Source organism: Lepidochelys kempii, chromosome 14 (assembly GCF_965140285.1).
Source record: "Lepidochelys kempii isolate rLepKem1 chromosome 14, rLepKem1.hap1, whole genome shotgun sequence".
Classification (NCBI taxonomy): Eukaryota; Metazoa; Chordata; order Testudines; family Cheloniidae; genus Lepidochelys; species Lepidochelys kempii.
The window spans coordinates 23,303,318-23,324,704 of NC_136393.1; the positions used below are offsets into that span (position 1 = coordinate 23,303,318).

Here is a 21,387-nt window from a genome sequence, read left to right on the forward strand (position 1 = left end):
GTAGAGTGGGGCAGTACCGTGGTTATTATTATTTGTATTATTGCCTAGCAGTGCTAGCCCGTCATGGAGCATAGCCCTGTAGTTTTAGGGGCTGTGCAAACACAGAAGAGAAAGATAGTCCTTCCTGCAGAAAGCGTCCAATCTACGTGAGGAGGGTATGTCTTTTATTTGAAGTGTAGTGGCTACACAGTGCCTGAAGGACATAGGCATAAAGGTAGGGTGAGGAGAACAGAGTTAAGATTTCTGAAATAACCTTAACTCTAAATTTCCTGACTCTCAAATATCAAACGTGTTAACGACACCGTTTTGACAAGGTTCCCTGCAATGTATTACAACCTGAACTCTGTCTGAACAAGATTGTTTTGCTTCGTTCCACCCCACCCCCAAATTCTGAGCAGTTGTCATGATGACCATACTTCCTATTGCTGGCCAGCTCCTCAGCTGATGCCAATCGGCATTGCTCCATAGAAGCTACTGCTGCACCCGAATGTGAAGGTGTTTCTGTTCTTTGTTTACAGATGGTCTGTCAGCAAATCACTTTTTTCCCTGCAGACCCTGAACAATTCTTTGAAGAATTTCTGTTGCAAAAACTCTGTATAGACCCTTTGCTTCTTATCCTGCTGTGTGGCTCAGGGAATTCATAGTGTGGATTTAGCAGTTTAGCTGTAGTAACCATGTCTGAACATTTTGGCCTTAGTCTACTGAGACTATCTCTGGGGTTCCCCAGTTCCATAACCTTTGTAAAACTACCTACCCTAAATGAAGGTGATACAAAGTAGGCGCCTTATGCCTATGCAGCGAGCCACATGCCAGTATTTACCCAAGTATAGCAGAGTTGTGCTGGTTGCTCAAATCCTTTTCCTCCCTTTGCGCCAGAGGTGGAGTCGGACATTCTGCGCAGCGTGCGTGCCCTCCTTCGAGAACTCGACGGACACCATCATGCCTTCCAGGGTGAGCGAGGTAAGACAGGCCCTCTCTCAGCTGCCTGGCACTGTCTCTCTCCTGTTCTCTGTGCCTCAGACAAGGTCAGTGTCAGAGACTGCCCTGGCTGTTTGTTCTGATTTTGTTGGGATCAGAAGGCCCCAGGACATTGTTGGTGGAGTATTCTCCCACCGCACTCAGACTGAATCACTGGCAGATGCTCTACATTGTTCTCATCTCCTTGATGTGTGCACTTGGCTTGCAAGGCTGGTCCCAGAGGGACTAAAATTTTCAACCAACTTTTGGTTCTGGGCACCCATTTCTCCTACTGTGAAATCTCCTTACTATAGCTACTCTGTATGATGCTTCCAAAGCAGCTCTAGCCAGCCTCCTCCATCCTCCTTCAGCACAAGGTCTCCAATAACCTTCATTAATCTGCAGGGCTGGATGATTAGACCAGAACATTGAGAGACGGAGGTCATAGGTTTCATTCCCAGATACATCGCTGAGTCACTGCATGGCTTTGGGCAACTCGCGGAACTTCTCTGTGCCTCAGTTTCCCCGTCTGTAACATGGGAACAAAACCCTTTTTTGTAAAATGCTTTGGGCTCCTCAGCTGAATGGGGCTATTTACATGCCCCAGTTATGGAGAGTTGAAACCTTGCACTGCCAGTCAAACAACTGGTTCCAGAGCCTTAGCAGCCTGAATTAAAATTAAAATAGATCTTGCTGGGGATGCACAGAATATGTTACCGTTAATTAAAATTAGATCTGATCCTGAATGAATCCTCAGTCTCTGCAAAACTGAAATATGTGAATTTTATCCTTGTTGCTATTGTACGTTATCAGCAGCGAGCATTTCAAAGTCTGTGACGGCAACCGCAGTAATCTGAATGCTCAATAGACAATGAATCTGTATAGAGATGTGATGATGATAATAATAATACTCCCTCTGCCCTTCTGTAGCCCCTTCCTTCCAAAGATCTCAAAGGGCTTTTTACCGTGAAATCATTACACACCCCATCTCCTCTGGGACGCGGGCCTGTGTTGTCATCTCTGTTTTATACCAGGGTAAAATGAAGCTTAGAGCCAGAGCACCTTGTTTGCTGTAAGAGACAGAATCAAGTATAGAACCCAGGAGTCCTGATTCACAGTGCCCTGCTGTAACCACTAGGCCATGGGCCAAAGTCTAATCTGTTACTCTGGTAGTACCAGAAGTCAGCACAGTTACTCCAGATTGGTGTTAACATAACTGAGTGTAGAATCTGGCTCCATGACTAATTGTTGCCAGCTGCTTGGAAAATGAAGACCATAACAATCTCCGCTTGCAGCTTTCACAGTGTGTCCCCAGGAGTCTGTCTGTTAGTGTTTGTCAATCAAAACGGGTACGTGGAATTCTGCCACTAGATGACGCATGGGGCAGGCATTCCCAGCTGCTGCTTGGGAAGGTGCATAAAGGACGCCATCACATCTCGAGCCGGCAGTCTGAGCCAGAGGGGCCCAACCACTGCCCTGTCCGGTGCCTTATTGATAATATTCCAGCAGCCTCATTTTCTTACCACGGAGCACATTCCCATTGCCCTCATCTCTGTAATGGAAACCGTAGGTCCCAGCATGCAGTGTTGCAGCTGGGTCCCGGTGGCATTCTGCTGGGATCAAGACGGAGCCCTCATGTGCTGTGACCTTTTGTCTTCTTGGATGCTGCTGCCAGTTACAGACCAGGACTGCCAGGGAGTGCTGTGTTCTGTAACGTCATGGGGAGAGCCTGGCAGGCAGGCTGCTGTTGAGCCATCCCATTGTTGCTGACCAAACTCACATCTTTGCTGTGCAGTGGCTTCTGCCTTGGAGCCATGAGGAACCAGTTTCGTTTGGCCAGCCACATGGAGCATGTTTCATGAAGGCCAAGACTATAACAGGGTTCAAAAAAGAACTAGATAAACATAGGTGCTGGAACTAAGGGTGGGGGGGGGTGCTGCCACACCCCCTGGCTTGAAGTGGTTTCCATTATATACATGGTTTACAGTTTGGTTCAATGGCTCTCAGCACCCCCACTATACAAATTGTTCCAGAGCTCTTGAAGATAAATTCATGGAGGATAGGTCCATCAATGGCTATTAGTCAGGGTGGGCAGGGATAGTGCCCCTAGCCTCTGTTTACCAGAAGCTGGGAATGGGTGACAGGGGCTGGATCACTTGATGATGACCTGTTCTGTTTATTCCCTCTGAAGCACCTGGCCCTGGCCACTGTCGGAAGACCGGATACTGGGCTAGATGGGCCTTTGGTCTGACCGAGTGTGGCCGTTCTTATATTCGTGGATTTATCCAATCCCGTTTCAGGGATTTAATGACAATTTTTACAAAGCAAGGCACACAGCTCCAGAGGGGTAGTAGTGAGAGGGGGACTCGTCAAACCCCCCACGCCCCACACACATACTTTGTGCCTTGGCCCTGGTCACTCGGAGATTAGAATTAATGCATGGAGGCAGCCTGCTGTTTCTTGGTTTCTCTCACTGGGGCGCCTCAGCCTTCATTTAAAAACCAAGACCAGACCCGCTGTAACCTAGGCGAAGTGTTTGTGCATAGTCATCTCTTCATCACTGCAGTGTTGTTGTTATTTTGTGTATCTGTAGCACCTGTGAGCCCCAGTCATGGCCCAGGGCCCCATTATGCTAGGTGCTGCACAAACCAGGGGAAATAAAAATGACTGTCCCTGCCCCAGGCGCTTACATTCTAGGTGTTGCCAACTCCCATGATTCTGCTTCAAGTCTCATGATATCTGTCGTTTTCCTTAGAGCCCCAGCTCCTGGGATCAGGAAATGGCCTTGAGACTCTCTGCTACAATTGTTTTAAAACAGTCTGCTTCCAGCCATTACAGTGGCAGAGACAAGGGTGAAAATGTAACCCCACTACGAGCTAAAGGCTCAAAACCCAGCAAGCAAATAAAAAAGAATCCACTATTTACACCTGGCTGAAAAATTATGCGATTAAAAAAAAACAAACGGACTTTCGGATGATTTTTGATTGCTTGGGGTTGATGATACTATCCTTGGCATGAGACTCTGCACTGCTACCAGCTCTCTCATGTGCGTGAATACTGACAGCGCTGCTAAGGCTAAGGTGATGGCTCAGAGATAGCATCTCTCGCCATTTAAAAATGTGTGCAGTGTTAAGTGTGGGAGGCTTCCGTTGAAGCCCTGGGACTATAACTGCCCGTCAGAGTGCTCCGGGAGGTAAGACTTATCCATGCACAGAAACTGCACTGCTGTAACTAAAGGTTTGTTGTCTGCATGGGGAAACTCACCACTGTAATTACAGCAGTATAGCGCCCCCATGCGGACACACTTATTCCAGAATAAGTGTCCACATGATGAGTTCTACCAGTATAGCTATTGCGGTATAATTGTACCAGTATATGTATGCCAGTAAACTTCCCCATGGAGGCCCTGTCTACACTTAAAAGGGTTTGCTGGTTATAGTTACAAGCTGTAAGCTGGCAAAAACCCCTAGAGGAGATGCAGTTTATACCAGCAAAAATCACAGAATCATATAAACATAGGGCTGGAAGGAGCCCTTGAGAAGGAATTGAATCCAGCCCTCTTCGCTGTGGCAGGACTAAGAATGCACGTGCCCTAAGTCAGTGGTGGAGCCAGACATAGAACTCAAGTCTCATGGCTTAGTTCCCACCCCTAGCTATCATGGTGCACTCCCTCCTTAGCACTGTTTTCTGCTGGATGACCTTTCCCTTGTTCTTGGTCTTACAGGGATGCTACGCTGGACCTTGCATAAGAAAATTGATCGGAATCCCCTCAACAGCGCCATCTTGGTTAAAATCCTGGTGAAAGAGCTGGAAAGGGTAAGAAGAGAGAGCAATGTCTGCCATTGGTGCCTGGTACCAGATCAGTCCAGGTCTAGCATACCCATCTCATGGCTTTATATGGCCTTCCTTAGCATGGCATCTCTGACTGGGTCGCTAGGCCAGTGCCCGCAGTGGCCTCTTCCTGCTGTTATGGATGTTGCTGGGAAGGAAGATCTCAGCCATCTCTGGAGCTCTGACTTTGAGCACAGAGATGTTAACTGCACAGCTCAGTGCCTGTGATGGCCGAACCAGGGGGCAGTGAAGGCTGGAATTATTGTGGGGGCTGATTTGTGTTTCTGCTGTGCAATATTTCCTCTGTCGCCTGGGAGAGTGTGTGGTCACCAGCCTCATTCCTGTAATTTGGTGGCATGCTGTGAACACCACAATTTGGGGAAGCTGTGTACGTACTTCAGTGGGTGGGTGGGTCCAGATAGCAATCCACCAACTGCCTTCTACCACACTCCTCCCAGGGACCCCAGCTGCTCTCTCAATTGCCATGGAACCTCCTCCCCAGCCCCCATGACCTATCTCCCTCCATGCCTGGAGGAGGAGAGCAGCAGGAGAGTCACCCTTAGGAGATTCACCACACTGCCCCATCCTGGCCTCCAGCTGCTCAGAGGGTTTATCACAAGGACCTGATTTGTTTGGTGTCACCTGAATTAGGAAATACAGTGCTGTGGTTAAGGACAAATGTCTGAATGTCTGGTAGCTTAGAATTAAGGTGCTACAAGAAGCTGTATGACTACTCTGTGTCAGGGCCCACCTATGCCTAGATCATAGAACTTCTCCTCCACCCATCTGACCTACACATCACCACCTCTCCCCACAAGCAGGCCGCTGATCAGATCACAGACTGTAGGCCAGTTCCCTGTCCTACTGAGGCTGAGAAACCCCAGTATCTCACCTCCTGTTTTTTGGGCATTCAAAAAAGAACTAGATAAATTCATGGAGGATAGGTCCATCAATGGCTATTAGCCAGGGTGGGCAGGAATGGTGTCCCTAGCCTCTGTTTGCCAGAAGCTGGGAATGAGCGACAGGGTCACTTGATGATTACGTGTTCTGTTCATTTCCTTGGGCACCTGGCACTGGCCACTGTCGGAAGACACTGGGCTAGATGGACCTTGGTCTGACCCAGTATGGCCACTCTTATGTTCATCTTCTGGCACAAAGCCCAGCATACCTATAACAACTGACACTGCGCCCCCCCCCCCCCCCCGTTTATAATTTAGCTGCTCTATACCCTCCTGTACCCCTAGAGTGAACCCCGTCTGCCCCACCTGCCCTTCCCAGGACTGTCTGGTCCTGGAATGCTGCACTACTACGCAGCCATTATCCTCTCTCCTTATGTTACTCAGATACCCTACCTCCAGCTCCAGGGCCTGGCCTGCCCACTCTGTGTAGTGCTGAAGCCTATGGGCCAGATTCTCAGTAACACTGAGGCCTAATCTACACACAAAAGGTGTACTGCTCTAACTAGACCGGGGCAGTTAAAGCAGTACGACTTGCCCCAGTGCGGGTACAGCTAAACTGCTATAAAGGTGCCTTATACTGGTCTAGCTTATTTCTGTAGGGAAGAGCAATAAGCTATATCAGTATAAGGTACCTTCATACTAGTATAACTGCATCCACACTAGGGGCTGTACCAGAAAATCTGTATTGCTAAAAAATCACCCCACTAATTGAAATAGCTAAACTGATAATAAATGTGTGTGACCAGTGTCAAGGGGCCTTAAATGGGTGGAAATGCCCCCTAGGTTACTCTCCCTGACGGAGCTCTCCCCAGCCAGTACAGAGCTGCTCCCAGGCCCTGGCTTGGGGGCCCCAGGGTGCTAGGAGCATGGCTGGGGGGCAGTGCTCTAGGGCTATTCTCCCTGAGCTGGGTGGCAGTGCAGGCTGCTCCCCATGGTGTTCTGTCTGCTCTGCAGGCTGGTGCAGAGATGGAGTGAGGCCATAGATCCCTTCTCTTTGTTGCCCTTCTGACAGCCACAAGGCCTTAGGCAGGGGAAGGAGGGGGCAGAAATTCTTTGCATCTGCTTGTCCGCCTACACCCACCCACACAAACACCCGCAGTCTGGCTCCAAGTGTTTATCTCTGTGTATAATGATCTCAGATTTCCATGCCATGGTCACGTTGTGGTGGCACTGGCATCTGATTTGCCACTGCTGCAGCCGCTTAAGCTGGCTGACTGACACTTGATGCCATCTCTTTAGCAAGGGTTGGGTTCTGGCTCTCTGCTTATAAAAGAAAGGTCTCGGTCTGAAACACAAACCACCGCATGCTGCTTGCTAGAGTGAATGCAGCAGGCTCCTTATCTCAGTGATCAGAGCAGATACAGTGAGCCCTCTCCCTTAGCAGAGGCTAGGTGTGCTTCCTGTTCCCCTCTACCACCATTGCTGAGTTGGTCTCCCAAAGGATGGCTGGCAGGGAAAAGAGCAGGCAGGGGAAAGCAGAGAATGAAAAGGTGTGGAAATGTCTGAGAGCTGGGGAAGAGTAAAGCGAGAGGGGTCAGCTGGATTTGTTGTACACCTGACTGGTGATGTGGCTGCAGCTGATTATGTGCTTCTTCACTGACACACAGAGACACTGCTCCTTCCAGGTTATTATGCCATTTGCACTAGTGCTGCAAAGCATAGCTACCGGAGTTTGCCACAAGGATCAAACCTGGCTCTCCAGTGTGGAAAAGCACAAGCCCCTGCTGTCTGACCAAAGGCAGAATGCCTGTAGCTAGCCCATAGTAGCAGACTGGATGGTTGCTGTGGCAGGCTATTAGCCAGAGACATTAACACCCACACTAGGCCAGGGTGTTATACTTGCATTGGGCACTAGGGTCTGTGAGCCTTTAATAAATCTCCTGGTTTTTTTCTGGGGAATTTTCTCTTTTGAACCCCTGACGGTTGGCAGCCCTGGCATTGGCTGTTCAGCATTGCTGCATAGAAGCTACTGCTACTCCAGTAGCTTAACGTTGTAGTTATGTTCCTGAAAAATGCTACTTTAAGCAAAACGATGTTAAGCAAATCCAATTTCCCCATAAGAATTAATGTAAATGGGGGGAGGGGAAGACTACAGTATAAGTTTGAAACAAACAATTTAATACTGTACACAGCAATGATGATTGTGAAGCTTGGTTGAGGTGGTGGAGTCAGAGGGTGGAAGAGGGTGGGATATTTCCCAGGGAATGCCTTACTGCTGAATGGTGAACTAGCGCTCAGCTTGGCTGAGCCCACAAGTGTTAACACATTGTTAATGTAGCCTCACACTCTACAAGGCAGCAGGAATGGAGGGAGGGGAGACAGCATGGCAGAGAGAGACAGAGACACACACCGTGTGTGTGTGTGAGAGAGAGATGCGCATTGCCCCTTTAAGTACACTGACCCTACTCTAAGTACACTGCCTTTTAAAGTAGATCAGCAAGTTGAGACAGCAGCTGCTGCCAGCAAGCTCCCTTGGTCCTGAGCCCTCCCGTGTCCCCTCCCCCCCGTGGAGATCAGGTAAAGGAGCGGGTGTGTGTGTGTGATAGCAGTGTGGGGGGAGTGGGACATCCTGACATTAGCACCCCTACCCCCACCCCCACAGCAAGCAGGAGGCTCCCGGGAGCAGCTCCAAGGCAGAGGGCAGGAGCAGCACATGGCAGTGGGGGAGGGGCAGCTGAACTGCCCAGGAATTGGTAGCCTGCTGGGCGGCTGCCTCACAGGGAACTTAGGGGAGCAGGGAGCTGATGGGGGAGCTGCCGGCCCACCCTGGTTCCAAGCCCCCACCAGCTTGCTCCAATGGGCTGCTCTTCCTGCAAGCAGTGGACAAAGCAGGCAGCTGCCAGACAACATTATAAGGGAGCATTGCGCAACTTTAAACAAGCACGTTCTCTAATTGATCAGCAACGTAACAACGAAACAACGTTAACCGGGATGACGTTAAGTGAGGAGTTACTGTACTGTGTTACAAACAAAGAGAGTTCTGTCACTGGGCAGTTACAGACCTGGCACTTGAAACCCCCTTAAACGATATAGGAAAGACCCTTAAACAATATAGGAAAGACTGTAACACACACACTGTGTTGTGTGTCTCCTCAGACATTATCTACGCATCTATTTGGACTGAGAACTTGGACCAAGCTGGCAGGCCCCTGCATTTCTGTCTTGCTGAAATTCATGCTTTGTGCCTTAAAAGAGCAGGGTGTGCTCAGCATTTCATTTGGGTTTCCTTCCTCTGATGCAAACACCACTCAATTGCTTCACCAGTCAGCAAGTCATTAAGCAGCATGAGCTTAAGTTAACTGTTTGGCTTGATTTTGCAGGCAGAAAAAGGAGATTATAGACGTTACATCATCCCCCTGCTTCATACATTAATGTACACGCTAATAAAGGTAAGATCTGCAGATGGTATTTAACAGTTCAGGGAAATTCAAAGCTATGGGGCCTGGCCCTGAGATCACTTGCACCCAATTTATAGCAGAATAGGTAGTGTGGCCATGTGGACAGTGTATTAGTAGAGGGTACAAGAAACCTAGGTTCAGTTCCTCGCTCTGCTAATAGGTGACTTTGGGCAAGTCATTTCCTTCTCTGTGCCTCAGTTTCTCTACCTGTAAAATGGGAATAATCATGCTGACCTCCTTTGTAACGCACTTTGAGATCTGCAGATGACAAGCACTATATAAGAGCTAGGTGTTATTACTAGGTGAACTTAAAATCAGACCCACCATTCAGTCAGCCATGTTGTACCTATATATACAGTACATGTATAACTACATAGAATATTTTCAAAATGTTGCCTGTGTAATATGGCTGGATCAGTTTTTCTGCAAGAACCTTAAATTTCCCAATTTTGTGCATTTGAATTCTCAGCTTTAACAACATGGGATGTGAAATAAATAGGGTTTAAACAGGTCACCTCGAGCCAGATTTTTAAAGGTATTTAGATGCAAACGTATAAAAATGCAAATAGGTACATAATGGGATTTTCTTATGTGCTTAGGCACCTAAATGCCTTTAGACATCTGGCCCCTGCAGCCTTGCAAGAGGGTATTTCTAGATCTCTGCAGAATTTCCATTGCTTTGTCTAGTCTTAGGGTCAGATGCAGGCCTATCGATGTCAGCTAGAGTTGCATCCTTTAAACCAAAGATGAAGTTGGTCCTTAATCTTAAAACAAAAAGGAGGACTTGTGGCACTTTAGAGACTAACAAATTTATTTGAGCATAAGCTTTCGTGAGCTACAGCTCACTTCATCGGATGCATTCAGTGGAACCACTGAATGCATCCGATGAAGTGAGCTGTACTGTAGCTCACGAAAGCTTATGCTCAAATAAATTTGTTAGTCTCTAAGGTGCCACAAGTCCTCCTTTTCTTTTTGTGAATACAGACTAACACGGCTGCTACTCTGAAACCTGTCCTTAATCTTGAGTCCTTGCATCCCTGAGCTGCTTGTTTCTTATGGCTCTCACATATGGTGAAGAGCTTCCCCCACAGGGAGCCTATGTTTAGGCTGCTCCATCTCAGCTGGGATCTTGTTAACTGTTCCTTTCCCATTCCAGGCTCCCTGCATTTCAGACGATCTCTATGAAAGAGTGTATGACTTCTGTAAAAAGCTACTAACCCTGCCAAAACCTTACTGTACCATTGGCTTGGACTACGCGTTCCGGTTAAAAACAGAAAGAGTGGCACCAGGTTTGTGGAATTCATGGCATCTCTCCTGTGGCGTGGGGTGTAGCTATGAAATGGTGATGTCTTTGCTTTAGTAATTATTTACGTCCCCAGAAGGGTGATGGGTATTTTCTTTTCACTGTGTCTTTAAGTGTCTAAGAGGTCCTCTTGTAGGCAGCGAGTGCTCCCATTCTGTTCTCTGAATGGCTGCAGCACAGGAGACTGTCACACCGTGCTCTCTTCTCCTGGAGACCTCAGCCTCACTTTGAATGATGTGGGGAAGGAAGCAAAAGTTCCTTCTTCACAGAAAGGAGGAGAATTGTGCTTAGAAGAGACCCTCTGTGCCCAGATCTCAAGGAGACTCACCACCCCTGTACTATTAATGGGGATTACAGTTGTGCCCAGAGGCATTCACTGAGATCAGAGCCGCATTTTGCTAAGTTATTTACTATTGTATTACCAATAGGGCCTGAGAGCTCCAGTCATGAACCAGGATCCCGTTGCTCTAGGCGCTGTACAAACCCAGAACAAAAAGAGAGTCCTTGCCCCAAAGAGCTCACAATTCCAATAGACAAGATGAAGTGGTTTCCCAGAGGTTACACACACGGAGTCTGGAGCAGAGCCAGGAACGGAACCCAGAACTTCTGAGTCCCATCACCTAAAACCAAAAATCAACAATGGAAATTGGTCTGCAGTGGAAATGCAATGGGCCCAGCAGGGCCAGTCCAGTGCTCTACAACAGTTACTAGTGACAGACTGTTATAAAACCACACAGTAAACCCATTCTCCTTAGATCTGTATCCTGCCATGAGAAATCTCCATCAAACCTAATCCTGCAGCCTTCCCAACGTTTGCTCTCTCATCATCTCTTTTATGAAAAGCAGGTGCTAAATACTAAAGAGCCAGTTAGTGTCGTCTGGAGAATAGGTGTGTTTAGAAACAATACTGCCGAAATCCTGTATTTTCAGTTTTCTCTGCCTTATTTGTTAAAATTCTTATTTATGGGTTTTTTCCCCATGGCTTCCATCACCATCACATTAGAGCACCAAACAGGCCCTCCCACCACATAGAGATGTATTATTCCCGTTTTAGCTGAGGCACAGTCTCTGCTGAAGAGTTGGGAAGAGAACACAGATCTCCCAGAGCACTACTTTAACCACATGACCACTCTCCCTTGGCAACAGCTGAATGGGACAAGGATCTTTGGGGCAGTTTCTCCATTGCCTTGCACCTTGGGTCATCATGGACACTGCAGCAATGGGAGTGGAAAGCACCACGATTCCGATGTGGCAGCAGTTTGCTTTGACTTCGTGTTGACACAAATGATGACACAGGGTAAAAGTCAGCAGCAAATCAGGCCCTTTCTCCTGCATCTGCTTCAGAGTCCACCCCCTAATTTGTAATCTAGTCAGCAAAAGACATGAAATACAGGCAGTGTGTACCTGGGATTATCCCTAAACAGAAGGTGTTTTCATGTGTTCTAGCAGAATTCCCTTTAGATTTTTCCTACTTTATTCTGGGCTATATATACGCATGCTTGATTCTCCTCTCACACCTGCTTTATCATCGTGTAGCTCCACTGATTTAGCAAAGTTACTCTTAACTCATGCCGGGGTGAGAGCAGGATCAGGCCACTCTCTTGTTACTATCTGTTGCATGTGCATATTTTTATTTGTTAGGAGTGTTATACCAACGAATGATTATTTCTGAACAAAGTCTGAAGAGCGACCCATATCCTTATCAGGAAAGGTACGTACTGCCTGGCATTTTAATCTTGCAACAAAATTTGTCCCTTTACTGCATAGTGGACACAGCATTTAATGGCACTGGGCAATACTATCAAAAATCTAGCACAGAACTGGAGCAAAATTAAAGCCCTGGTAGTGGTATTACAAAGCAGAATACAATAGACGTCAGTGGCATCTCAGGTTTGTTAAAACAAGCTTGGTGTCAGGATGCCGGTGTTTTACTGACTATTCCAGCTGGTTTTCCACGCCCCAGGAGAAGGGAGCTTCCCCTAGACAGGTATAGAAGCACAGGAAGTATCTGCAGCAGCTCTGTTTAATTGAGCAGAATGATGCTGACCCAAAATATTCATTCCAGTCTGAGAGTGCGAATAATTACTATGAGCCAAATTCAACTCTTGGGTAAGAGGGTGCATCTCCACTGGCTTCACTTGAGTTAGAATCATAGAATATCAGGGTTGGAAGGGACCTCAGGAGGTCATCTAGTCCAACCCCCTGCTCAAAGCAGGACCAATCCCCAATTTTTGCCCCAGATCCCTAAATGGCCCCCTCAAGGATTGAACTCACAACCCTGGGTTTAGCAGGCCAATGCTGAAATCACTGAGCTATCCCTCCCCCCATGTTGTATCCATGTACACCAGGGTTGAACCTGGCCCAGTGGCAGACAATTTTCTTCTCTGAACCTCTGCCTGAAAGATTAGACCCAACATGGGAATAGACCCAGCTGTACCAGAAAAAGCCGATGACCCATCTAATCTTGCTCCAGATGGGGAACAATGCTGGCTTCTTCAGCAGGTTTTAATCCCTTCATTGTGCAGTGTTACACCACAGTATGAATTTCTTCCTGACACTGGCTGGTTGACAGCATAAGCCCTGAAGCATTAAAGTGGCAGCCATCACCTTGCATTTTAGATGTACAATGGCATGCCTTACCTGCCCTCCCAGTCTTCATTGACTCCTACCTTTTTGCATACTCTGCTTTGATAACCATATTCATTTATTTTATGCATCTATTTTTTCAACCCTTCATTTCCACAGAGTTTTCATATTTGCAGATCCAGATTTGCTCTCCAAGGCTGTATGCAATTCACTAGTCACTGAAGTCAAAGCTGCTCAGATGTATCAGAATCCCAGATCATGCATGTGCTATGTGATAACACGTGCTGTGCAGGCGGCTCTGGGTGAGGACTGTGATGTTGAAAGTTTCCAGAGGATCCTTCAGGTAATGGCTTAACTGCAACTTCATATCACCATGAACTTGACCCACGTTTATGTGGGGCCAGATTCTCAAAAGAGCTCTGCTCTCATTTAGACAACTCAATGAAGTGAACAATTTCTCAGAAGCACTCAGCCCCCACTAGCTTCCACTGACATAGAAAGCAGATTTTGCTACTGTGATGCGTGATTTCATACAAATATACAGTACATGTGTGCGCGGTTTAGTGTACTTTGGTAGCTGTGAGCACTTCCATTGTGCATTTGAAAGTTGGACAATAGAGTTGGTCAAAACACAAACTAATTATTTTTGCAGGACACTTGCAAAAAAATAAATTTTAGGGGGGCTTTTTTTCATTTTCATTGAAATTTCCCACATTTGACAAAAACTGAAACCCAAAATTATTTTTTTTTTTTTTTCAGTTTTTGAAAACTGTTCAGGTTAAAAGTCCACTTTTCATTAAAAATATTTGGTTTTCCATTTCCAGGTTCGCCTTGAAAAACCAGACAATTGACTTGAAATGAATAATTTTCCCTGCAACTTTTTGTTTGAGATGAAAAGCCATTTTCTTGTGAAAAGTATGTCTCAACAGGAAAATGTCCCACTCTCCTGAGTAGCCTTTTAAAGGGAGCACTGGGGACCAAGCATGATAGGCGTGGCCAGTTCAGGCCCGTTAGTGGAGCCCAGCAAGCACTGTTTATTTTGAGCCCTCCATCTAACATAAACCTGGAGAAGGTCTCTCGCTTAGGGGCACCATCATCCTCTACAGAACCCTCTTCCCTTCATGTCCCGTTGGGAGCTGTTTCAAGAGCCCATTTGCTCTGCTGCTGAGTATCTTGCCCTCACTAAGGCCTCCAGCATGAACTTCAGCAGCTACCTCTGCCTTGCAGCCGATGGAGCGCATAGCTGGCTTAGAGTAGGACCAAACAGTTAGTCTGTCTTCCTCCCAACTTGGCATCTCTGCTGCATTGGTCTGTGCAGCGTGCCAGAACTGGCCCCAATGTTAGGGCGACAGTGTGTCAGAGGGTACGTCTACATGGAGATAAAAAACCCGCAGCTGGCCTGGGTCAGCTGACTCAGGCTCACAGGACTCACGCTCTGAGACAGAAAAATTTGCTATTTAGACAGGCTCAGACTGGAGTCCAAACTGTGGGACACTGCAAGGGGAGAGGGTCCTGTCTACACTGCTATTTTTAGCCTCGTAGTGTGAGCCCAAGTCAGTTGAGCTGGGCTCTAAGACTTGCTGCCATAGGTCTGTTTGTGCTGTGTAGATGCACCCTGAAAGTTTAATGCTATTTAATGGTTTCTTTTATTTCAGCAGCTGTGAAATGATGGGGTTGGACTTCAGTCCATCAAAACGTAGTGGATGTTTTTTAGTCTCCCCCTTCCATATGCCTCGCCCATATAGTGTATCTAATATTCATACCCTTGAGTTATTAATAGCACCTCTCTGTGACAGAATAAGCCCACAGATGAACTAGAGCACTGTTTCCGGCAAGTGGTGGCAGCCGTCGAGTGTACAGGAAGTGAGATGAATGCAGACCGTGGCCGGCACGCTGAGAGGCTGGAGAAGATCTACAGCATGGTGTTGAACTCCTCAGCAGGAGGTAAGTACGCTGTATACTCCAAAAGCATAGGAATCAAGGGGCTGGAATGTCCAGTGAGGGCACCAGTCCCAGGAACAGCTGTGGCTACTGAGTTCAGGGCAATCTGAGCAGTCTCTGCGGTTGACTAAGCTTTCCTGAATCCTAGCAGTGCATGTTCACCATTTCCAGAGCAACTGGGATGCAAAGGCCTTGTGTACACACTCAAGTGGGACTACTCTAACTACGCCGGTACAGTTAAAGCCTGCAGCCCTTCTAGTGCAGATGCAGTTATACGGGCATTTACAACTCGGTATAAAGGCGTTATACAGGCATTTACAACTGGGGTATAAAGGCATTTACAACTAGTATAGCTTATCCCCGTATAGGACAGGGAATAAGATATACTGGTATAAGGCACGTTAATACCATTAAGCCATACCTGGAGGGTTCCAGGATGTACATGGGGCTCTGATGAACTGCAGGGGCATATATTTGAATTGAAGTTGATTAATTGCTGTGCATGCACAGTGCCGCATTTCTGATGCATTGATGAGTAATATTTTTTTAAAAGAAAGTCTTATTTAAGCCCCCGATGCCATGGGACGCTCTGCTGTTTTGAGCCTGGTCTAAAGCTTTATGGAACGGGTGGGAGGGTTAAGCCGCTCTTCTCATTTATGAGCTGGGCCCCTGGGCAGGTTGGGGCTTAGAAGAACTCAACCTAGAGCAAATCATTGGAGGGTTTTTCCAGTGCAGGTGTGTGGGAAAATTGGCTGCTCCCTCATGTTTAATGGGCAGTTTCTTTTCATCTACCAAATTGCTGGCTGAGCTGCACTAGGTGCAGATAAGGACCCCTGTTAACCGAGTGCTTCCCCTTCCTGTAGGAGGCAGATCACCAGGAGGGCTCCATGGCAGCCCGCTGCCCAACCCAAATATCAGCTTCCACTTGTGGACCGACGAAGACCAGCTTTGTGAGTGCCCTTAAGTGACTGAAATGAAACCCTGATGGTGTCTAAGTCTGAGAAGTGTTTGTCAAATAACGGGTTGCAAATTGGCTCAGATGGTTGGGAGGCAAGTTTTATTTCTCCTGGTTCCAGAGCAGGGGATCGGCAGCACAGTGTGTTGGGTTAATGCACTAAGCTTTCCTGTCACAGGGCGGGGTGGCCTTTTAAGGGAACTGGGCTGAGCAGAGGAGGCCAACAAGCAGCTCACTTAAGGTGAGGGCTGCTGGGAGTAGAGAGGCTCCTGCAGAAGAGCCAGGGTCAGGGGAGGATGCAGAAGCGGGGTCTAGCCACCTAGGTGGAAGACCTGGCTGGAGATACAGGCAGTAGGATGGGCCAGGTTTACCTGCTTTGATGCTGAACTGTGTGTGTGAACAGTAAAGGTATCCCTGGGGAAAGGGACTGAAATATTGACACTGATGGAGAGTCACTGACACACTGGACGTGGGCTGGCTTGCACATGAGTGGGGTAACTGAGGCAGAGGCAGAGTCCTGTGCTGGATTTGGGGTGGCCTTGCTCTATTTCCTTCTTGAGGATTTGGTGAGAGGCTATTGGATCGTTGATTTGACTGGCAGATTCTGTTTGGGAAAGGCCCACAAGTGGGATAGCAGTGAAGATCCGCAGGGCCAGACTTAGCTCTATTGGAAGAGGTGTCTGAGGTCCCAGGGCTGGAGTAGCAGGAGCAGCTACAGATCAGGACTGAGGTCCATTGTCATGCCTCTGTAGGGGTAGCTGGTGTGACCCCCACTTGCCCAGTGCGTGCCTGTGTGGTATGGGGCTCCCCCGTTTCTTTTGGCCTCTCTTCCATGACCAATGAAAGGGCACGCTCCAGATGTGAAATGCAGGGAGGCAATGGGGTTAGTGTTTGTTACAGTGGAATTTCAGAAGACAGAGGGGCCAATGTTCAGATTGTTTGGCCTGGCCCAAAGCCCACTGGAGCGAATGGAAAAACTCCGCAGACGTCACTGGGCTTTGGATCGAAGATGTAGAACCTAAAGTTAGGCATCTAAATCCAGCAGTTGGCACCTAAGCCAGTGGCCTGAGCACCTGCAGCTCCCACTGGCCCGGCCTGGGGATGACTCCCACCTGCGCACCTGGCCTTCATCACTTACGGGCTTTCCTCCCCTGCGCAGGGAAGGAGCTGGTGCTGTTCGTCCGCCCGCTGTCGCAGACTTGCGAGCAGGACTGCCTGAGCCAGGAACTGGACAACTTTGAGATCCAGGACATCGTGTCTGACTGCGACTACTGCGAGCAGACCCGCTTCTCCGTGCTCTCCACCGACAGTGGCATTGAACGGGACCTGCCTGCGGCAAGCGAGGAGCTGCTGCCGCCCGGTGGCACTGACGTGGAGCATGCCAGGCTCCAGAGGAAGGGCGGCATTAAGAAAAAGGCATGCCTTTTGGAGAGCATGGCCTTGCTGCAGAACAGCTGCAATGGCCCAGGGGCAAAGCAATCTGGGAAGCTGCACAGGAAGTCTGACAGCAACTTGGTGCCCATGCCTCACTTCCACAGACTGTACACTGCCCGGATTGTGGTTCTGGGGGATGACAGGGTTTTGGGGCGACTGGCCCAAGCCTATTACTCACTGAGGTAAGGCTACAGCCTCCTCTGAGGGGAGGCGTTTCTATGCAGGGTGCAGTGATGGCTAATACTGGGGAGGATTGTCCGGCACAGGCTCTGCAACAGGCTGCTTCCACCTCACGCCACCACCTGTCCTGCTGTGGGGTTAACAGGGGAAAGGAAAGAGGGAGCCCAGAATGGAATGGGTGGGGGGTTGGGCTGGTATGAGAGCTTCATGGAAGTCGCCTCTCCTGCTAGGTAACACCGAAGGCTCAGGCCTCAGAGGCACCAGGTCTGTGGTGGGCTGCAGTCTGGAAGGGGAAGGATGATCTGGGAGCAGCAGGAAGGGATGTGGTGGGATTCTAGTGTTAAAGTATCACACGCCCCTGGGAGCCAGGATTGAACCTCTGGCGTTAAAAGCAAGTGCCACAGCTGCCTGAGGTGACAGGCTCAGTGCTGTTAGCTCAAAGGCTGCAGCAAAAATGTAAATGGGGCTGATCAAACATTTCCATGTGAAAACTTTTTTTCGATGGAAAATTGGGTTTTTGAGGCAGCAACAACTGAAAAGTTTTCACTCCTGGCGTTTTCATTTTTTTTAATGAAAAGTTGAAATTTTCCACTGGGGACAAATGAAATATTTTCCAGCTCACAGACCTCTCTGTGACCACCACCCCCTTTACACACACACTAGAGAAGGCCAAAGCGCTGCATGGTGAGCGTGGATTTACATTAACGTGTGGTAAGGCCCGACATGCCAGCTGTCCGTGAGCCTAAAGAACAGAGCTGGTGGGAAGAACGGGAGGAAGGATAGTACCATGGTTAGGGCACTTGCCTGGGACGCATGACCCTGGTCCCCTCCTCCTCCCCGGAGACATCCTAAGGGATCTTGGGCTGTACCCCATTTCCAGGTCTATTTTTTTGATGACTGCACTGCCCTGCCTCACAGGGCTGCTGTTAGGGTAAATAAAGATTGTGACCTGCTCAGACACTATGGTAATGCAGCCCAGACACATAGGAAAGGAGTGTGAAGAGCACAGAGCCCTGAGGGGATTAGTGGTGGAAATTGTCCCCACACTGAGGGAGCAATGCTGTTGAACTTCGGGGCCCTACCAGGATGCAGCTGTGGGCTCTCATTCCACAGAAGCAGTTGGCTGTGGTTGGCTTATAGCAAACGTTGTAACTTTAAAAACAAATGTATTTTGTTTTTTATTTCAAGGAAACGAGAAACCAGACGTGTTTTCCTGACGCCGAAGCTGAACCTGCAGTTCTATTACATCCCTGTTGTGGAGGGGCAGCCAGACACCTGGCCCACTCAGGTGAGTGATCACGTAGGGGGGCTTGTACCCTCTCTCACCTCGCAGCCTTGCAGACGGGTTACCAGGGCTTGGATTGAGCTGGTTGGAATGTTTTTCTGGGGGCCCACCAGGTTTCTGTAGGATTTAAGATTTTGTGTCTAGCCCTTATGGCTCTGAAAAAACCTACCAAATGGAACCCAGTGCAGGGCTGTCTGGCTGAGTCTGCAGACAACCTGAAACCATAGCTCTGAGCAAGGTATCAATGGTTCAGTTTGTCCAAATGGGGTGTTGACTATGAAACCTAGAGATGATATTTAAGATCTCAACATGACTTATTTTATTGCTGGTCATTTTAACAGATGCATCCAGCTACTCTGGGACTGTAGAAGGAGCTTAGGATCATGCATAGGGCCTTTGCAGGGAAACAGTTTTTCATTTTGGCTGATCCGTGCTTCCAATCAAACACTACGGCAGTGAAAATGAGTCTATTTTCCTTCTGAGTCTGTGCCTGTACTAGGGGGATATGTGGCATCAGAGACATGGGACCTGTTTCTTGCTCTGCCACTGACATGTTGCGTGGCCATGGGCAAATCACCTTGCTTCACTGTGCCTCGGTTTCCCCATCTGTAAAATGTTGGTAGTATTATTATGTTAGCACCTAGGAGCTCCAGTCATGGATCAGGACCTCAGCGCATCAGGTGCTGTACAAATACAGAACACACAGATGGTCTCTATCCAAAGACCTGTCAGCCTAATGAGCTCCATGTTTGTGAAGTGCTTTGAGTTCTTTGGATGAAAATTGCTACAAGTGAACAGCATTATTTACTGAAGGCCAGATCCTGCAACGAGTTCCACGCCCTGGAGCCCTGTGTCCCCACGGACTCCATTGGCATCAGGATGGCCACACGGAGACTCAAGGGTCTTTCGGCATGGAGTTCAGGGCAGGATCAAGGTCTAAATGAGGTTAGAAGTTGGGACAGCCAGAAAGAGGGAGGATACCGTTTGGATCAGCACAAGGCTGAGATGCTATCATGGTCCCTATTAGAAACCAATGACCATTTACAGCTCCTGGCAGTGTAAATATGCCCCAGAAATGGCAGTATATCCTGACAGCGTGGGCAAGTATTGTTAGTTAATTCACCAACTGTCTTTATTCTGGAGCACCCAGAGCTCCAGAAAATGTTCTAGCAGCTCCACACCCGCAAGCAAAGACCCAGACCCTGCCCCCAAAAGCTGACCATCAAAACTTGACACGACTCCACGAGGATCATAAACCGGCCAGTGAGAGTGCACAGCGGAGAGGGGGTAAGATTGGGAGGTTACTGAGGGTCTGCCTACGCTGCGTTTGGAAGGTGTGACTGCGGCATGTGTAGACGTACCTGGAGCTGGCTTTGATCTGGCTAGTTCAAAGCTAGCTCTGGTAACAATAACAGCGAAGCTGCGGCAGTGTGCGCAGCAGCCACTCAGATATGTCCTCAGGGTCCTGTGTGGTCAGGGTTAGCCCAACAAGCTGTCCGCGTTGGCACGGCTTCACCGCTATAGTTCCCTGATCTAGCTTTGATCTAGCTAGACTTGAGCTAGCTTTGATCCAGCCAGATCAAAGCTTGCTTGGGAACGTCTACACATGCTGCAATCACACTTCCCAATTGCAGTGTGTAGACGTACCCTCCGTCAGGTGTGAACCACACTTGCATTGTATTACCCACTCTGGTACAGCTAAAAATAGCAGTTTAATTGCGGTGGCATGGGCTTCCACGCGGGCTCTACAAGCATACAGAAGACACGGGGTATGTCCTAGCGTTGCTGAAGCCACTATATCTACACTGCTATTTTTTTAGCCATGCTAGCACAGGCAGAGCTAGCATGCGTGTCCATCCGAGCTGCTGTCACACCTCGGATTGCAGACTAGACATACCCACCAAGGGAGAAGGTTGGGTTAATAGCAAGATTGCATCCCAGTCAAAGCAGTCATTTGCTTAGCTTCTGGTGTCTTTAACCCTTTCCTTGAGGGATATTATTCCGTGCATAACAAGCAGGTGCAAGGAGCTGACTGTCCTGTGCTGTGTGTTTCTCCTCCTCCAGGATCATACTACGCCTGGCCAGATGGAGCTCTGCGAGCTGGCTGTGTATCTGGGCAAAGCTGACCCTTGGTATGAGAGCAACATCAACACCCTGTGTCACATGATCCCCAAGCTGGCCACCATGGTACGAGGGGGAACCCTTCCTTTTGTGCACTACTTGTGCCGGGTGCCTCAGAAACCACAATGGGGCCTCTGAATGAACTTCTCAGAGGCTAAAAGCGCCCACCTCATGTTTCTCGCTGAGTTCTGTACTTTCTCAGTCATGTGGAAAATACAGAGTGGCAGCATCACACATTTTGGGGTGCACGGTTGTGCTTATGTGGTCTGCAGGGCTGCGATTTCCCAATATTTAATGATTTGTTTAGGTTTTTGATCATTTTTATTCCTGTAAGAATATTCCAAGAGCAGTCGTGCGGGATGGCTGAATTGGTGGTGGGGAGGGGGTGGAAATGGGCTCACATTGCCCCCACCCAGTGAGTAGACGCCATGCTCTGA

At 48.4% G+C, this 21,387-nt stretch overlaps 1 protein-coding gene across 2 annotated transcripts in view; it reads left to right on the forward strand.

The window, feature by feature from the left end:
- Window positions 1-21,387, forward strand: part of PIK3R6 (phosphoinositide-3-kinase regulatory subunit 6) — a 56,578-nt gene that overhangs the window by 22,732 nt on the left and 12,459 nt on the right. For both annotated transcript variants that reach the window (XM_073310796.2, XM_073310799.1), the window contains exons 3-13: window positions 877-960; window positions 4,682-4,773; window positions 9,068-9,136; window positions 10,302-10,434; window positions 12,090-12,159; window positions 13,194-13,377; window positions 14,831-14,978; window positions 15,839-15,925; window positions 17,090-17,546; window positions 18,733-18,832; window positions 20,894-21,016. In XM_073310796.2, the coding sequence (XP_073166897.1) occupies window positions 877-960; window positions 4,682-4,773; window positions 9,068-9,136; window positions 10,302-10,434; window positions 12,090-12,159; window positions 13,194-13,377; window positions 14,831-14,978; window positions 15,839-15,925; window positions 17,090-17,546; window positions 18,733-18,832; window positions 20,894-21,016 (1,547 nt within the window). The remainder of the gene's footprint in view (window positions 1-876; window positions 961-4,681; window positions 4,774-9,067; window positions 9,137-10,301; window positions 10,435-12,089; window positions 12,160-13,193; window positions 13,378-14,830; window positions 14,979-15,838; window positions 15,926-17,089; window positions 17,547-18,732; window positions 18,833-20,893; window positions 21,017-21,387) is intronic.